Here is a 4,810-nt window from a genome sequence, read left to right on the forward strand (position 1 = left end):
ATCTTCACAACAGATGGAACGGGTAGCATTTTATTGTATATCTGTTACAGATGAGAAAACGAGGCATAGAGAAGTAAAGTAACTTGCCCAAAGTTAAAACAGCCTGCACCGGCAGAGATAGGGTTCTAACCTAGTGATCTGACTCCAGATCACCACTATTAATTAGATTGCTCTGTATTTCTTTGCTATATGATGTAACAATTTATTTAACATTGTTTCCAGTCTTTTCTATTCCAATACAAACACTGGTTCGATGAATAATGACATTCTCTCTCTCACTCTCACTCACACACGTACTATATATTTAGGAAAGATGAACATGTGTGCTAATTAAGAGGACAGACCCCAGAATCAGACTATTTGTACTTTGCTCCCATTTACTAACTGTGGGAGCTTGAGCAAGTTACTGAACCCCTCTGTTCTCCAGTTTCCTCATCTGTAAAATGGGGATTAAAGTACCTATTCCATAGGGCTGTTATGAGAATTAAATGAGGTAGCATTTGCAAAGCATTTAAACATTGCTTGGCTCATAGTACGAGCATTTGTACATAGCACAGTATTAGTACAAGCGTAGTGCATACCATTTGTTAAAAGAAAAGACATCACTTTGCAAGCATGATCTGCAGAGTACTTTTAGAATTACTGAGTCAAAGTGTTATGAATGCTTGTTTTGGTAGGTATTGCTAAACTGTCATCCAGATAATTGATTACCAGTTTGCATTCCCATCAGCAATATATTAGAGCTTCCAGTTTCCTTTTATTCTTACAAAAAGGTTTAGTTGAATTTTTTTTGGGGGGGGTGGTATGCGGGCTTCTCACTGTTGTGGCCTCTCCCATTGCGGAGCACAGGCTCCGGACGCGCAGGCTCAGCGGCCACGGCTCACAGGCCTAGCCGCTCCGCGGCATGTGGGATCTTCCCGGACCGGGGCACGAACCTGTGTGCCCTGCATCGGCAGGCGGACTCTCAACCACTGCGCCACCAGGGAAGCCCTTGTTTAATTTTTTTTTTTTTTTTTTTTTTTTTTTTTTTTGCGATACGCGGGCCTCTCACTGCTGTGGCCTCTCCCGCAGCGGAGCGCAGGCCCAGCAGCCATGGCTCACGGGCCCAGCCGCTCTGCGGCACACGGGATCCTCCCAGACCGGGGCACGAACCCGCGTCCCCTGCATCGGCAGGCGGACTCTCAACCACTGCGCCACCAGGGAAGCCCTAGTTGAATTTTTTGATCTTTATCAACCTAAGGTGAAAGAGAGTCTCAGATGGCGTTTATTTTAAGTAAGGTGAACTGTCTTATATTTGAATTGTCTGTTGATTTCCATTGCTCACTTTTTGTTTACTGTTTTTTGGTCTTTTTCTTTTTAATTTGAAGGAAGTCTTGCAAATACTTTTTCCCAGTTTATTGTCTTGATTTTATTCAATGTTTTTACAAGTCAATATTTTGTTATATGGCCTCTGGGTTTCAGGTCATGATTATACCTTACAAAATTGATGAAAATTTTCAGCCATTTTCTTTTAAAATATTACCTTCCACCTATTCTCTCTATTCCTTTCTTATAACATCTATCAGAAGTATCTTATACCTTCTCTGAATCTGTCCTACATGTTTTGTAACCATTTAAAAACAAATGTTTCCATGTCTTTGTTTCTTTTTACTGCATTCTTGGTAATTGCCTTAGATGTGTTTTTGGATCATTGTTTCTGTGTCTAATAGACTCTTGGACTGATTAAGAGAATCCTTTCAGACTGAGTTGTGCACATGTCCCTTCAGTACAGCTTTGTATTTGCTTCTGTCAAGTGTTCTAGAGGTTTCCCTGGGATTGGACTAATTCTTATATTAATTTCTCAGCTCAAGGGTTTCCAGAACATTTAGGGTAATATAAATTCAAACCCTATACCAACTTGGGACTGGTTATAAATTCTCAGGAAAGACTCCCAGGAGCCCAGGCTAAATGCAGTTGTTTCATTGTCTTATCCGTTGTCTTGCCCTTTGAGGGGCCAGCTTTATGCATTGATTTTGCTTCTGACTTCCTAAGTTAAAATCTAAATTCCTAGATTACTGAAACCGACGGTCCCTTTCTGCCGGACGATAGTTACAGGTTAGGTTACACGAGCTTTAGGTGCTTTTTGCTCTTTGTGTCTGACTCCTGGACAATTCCTTTACTTTGTGCACTCAACTATGAATTAAAAATTTTTTCAGTTATACTGTATCCAGCTCTGGTGTTTTTAGGTTGTCTAGCTCAGCATTATTGGCTGAACCTGAAATTTGTATCATTTTTGTAATAAAAGATGTTCTTATCCTTTTAGCTAGGATTAGAGACATTTGAAGCATAGAGTTGTCCAGAAGTAAACATAATAAAATAATCATCCATTATCTCATTACACAAGCCAAGCATTAACTGGCATATTTCTTCTAAATTGACACAGTTTATCTGTTAACTCCTGTGTCAGAGGGCTTAAAACTTTGTACTCTTTCTTCAAACTGGTGAATGTGGTAATTTGGGAATATTTAAGATGCCAACCTGTCCGTCAGGTTTCTTTGCTTAATTTTCTTTCAGCCAGCAAATACTGCAAAATGTTAGTCGAAGAAGAAGGACTGCAGCTTTTGTGTGACATCCAGAAGCACAGTGAGGCAGACCCCCAAGCACAGCACATTGCAGCCTCCCTTCTAGATGACTTCAGAATGCATTTCATGAATTATCGGAGACTCCCTCTCTGCTGAATGCCCTTCTTATCCTCAGGGGCTTCAGAGGTGCTCTGTTGCTCAGTGTCAGGTCTTCTGCCCTGTCACCAATTGAATGTTGAATTGAATTGAAACAAGTTGTCATTGGAGTTTGTGAGTTGACTGCCTTCTTGGCCTTTTTTTTTGGTTTGATTTTCTGTAACTTATTAGAAGGTTGGGTTTGTATGATAGCCATGATCCCAAATCAAGTTGGAATCATTCTGGGAATACCCTTTCAGAAGTTTTGAGAAATCAAGCCCTGGACTCTGTGTGAAGACCTGTGAGCTTGTGTTGGAACAGCTATGCCAGTTACTTTTCTCTAGCCCCGGCCAATTTCTTAACTCTGAGTGTTTGTCAGAGGAAAGGAAAAAGAAAGACTTACGGGGAAACTTTGATATTTGTGTTAAATTTCATGTTTGAAAGAATCTCCTAAGTTGTTATTCCTGGTTATATGAAGCCACTGGAGAAGAAGTACATGAAAAAGTTCTAGGAATCATACACGTATAAATGTATAGTTTGGAAGGCAGAACCTCTATTGGAGGGGAGGAAAAAATTATTTTTAATAGATACCAGAGTACCTTCCACTTGTTGGGTGGAGGGAAGAGAAATATATTTTTATGATTTTGGATAGTCTACCTTTGACCTTCCTTCCTCCAGCGTTACACAGACTGAGTACGCGTAACATTGTGTGTGATTGGGTGTGCTGGTGGGGCATGGTCCGAGTTAGGACGGAGAATAGAGTGTTCAGATGAAAGATAATATGGGGATTATAAATCTCAATCCCTCAATCCCTCAAATTTTTAATTTGAGTTACGACTGTGAGCAAAACTGAGAGGAAAAGGAAGGGCTGTGCCAGAGGTGTAAAGAGGTGCTCTTACCTAATATGGAGATGAGAAAAATAGTGAGCTTCTCTGAGAACCAGTCTCAACCACAGTATAAACTATCAGAAGCTTTGGTTTTGTCCTCTGCAAACCCACTCTGTGGAATAGAGTATGAAGTCCTTCCTCACCTTATTATTGACAACTAACAAAACGTGTTTTACCATTCATCTGTTTAAGTTTTTCAAAGAAATAAATGCCTTTCTGAATTAGTAGCTTATTTTAGGACTAGGTTTTTGTGCTGTTAGCTGGCCAGACTCTTAACTGGAATGCTATATACCTTCGTTTGGAATCAGATGAGGCTTATTCTTATTCTAAACCATATTTCAAACTGTTGCTCACTGGTGACTGGATAAGAGGAATTTGTAACCTGCTTCCTTCTACAGTCCTGCAACTACACAGTATTTTCTCTCATTCACTCTTTTGCATGATTCAAAAGGCTGTCTTACTTTGCTGACCTGAGTTCCGTGCGTTGGAACATGCTTTTACCAGATACTAGCTTAGGCTAATGTGAGGAGGGTGGGTGGGAAATGGTGCCTGTTGAGGTCCAGTTCTACACTGGGCACCTCTCCCAAGTTTTGTCTCATTCACAGCAATCCTCTGTGATAGTTGAGTTTTTATCCTCCCCATTTAACAGATGAGAAAGAGGAAGTTCAGGTTACTTTCCTGAGTAGATAGGCACTGCTCATGCGGTTGCTGCCGATTCAAAGACTGGGGCTTTTCTGTGTTACTCTCCCTTTCAGGAAATGAGCACAACTTTGGGGCACATTTGTATTTAGCAGCAAGTCAACAATGTTATTGGTATGTGTCCATGCCCGTGGCTTAGTGACTTCTGAGTCTGGCCAGGCGTAGGCGCAGAAAGCTCAGGTCAGTTAAAGAATGACCACGTGGCTGTCTCTTCCCCTGCCTTGGTGCACAGAAGGAGGGCTCCTGAGACTAGTCAGCCACTCAGTGTCGTCATCTTGCTCACTTCTGCTCGTGCTGTTCCCCTCAGGCTTCCTCTTTTCCGCCTCAAATGCCTATTGATCCTTCAGCTTTCGACTCCAGTGTTACCTGCCCATTTCCTGACCTTCCATGTTGTCCATCAGAGTTAATCGTTCCCTTCTCAGCACTCCTGAAAGCTATTTAATGCTCCATCAAAGATTTGCCTGCCACGTTACAGTTTACAAAAGGTTTTCACAGCAGTGATTTCATCTGGTTCTTAGAAGAACACTG

General features: G+C 41.4%; 1 protein-coding gene across 1 annotated transcript in view; it reads left to right on the forward strand.

The window, feature by feature from the left end:
- ZYG11A (zyg-11 family member A, cell cycle regulator) overlaps positions 1-2,754 on the forward strand; it is a 58,278-nt gene extending 55,524 nt beyond the window's left edge. The window contains exon 14 of the mRNA XM_032652457.1: positions 2,554-2,754. Within this exon, the coding sequence (XP_032508348.1) occupies positions 2,554-2,717 (164 nt within the window). The 3' untranslated portion in view covers positions 2,718-2,754. The remainder of the gene's footprint in view (positions 1-2,553) is intronic.
- Positions 2,755-4,810: the final 2,056 nt, after the last annotated feature.

The sequence above is a fragment of the Phocoena sinus genome, chromosome 1 (assembly GCF_008692025.1).
Source record: "Phocoena sinus isolate mPhoSin1 chromosome 1, mPhoSin1.pri, whole genome shotgun sequence".
Lineage (NCBI taxonomy): Eukaryota > Metazoa > Chordata > Mammalia > Artiodactyla > Phocoenidae > Phocoena > Phocoena sinus.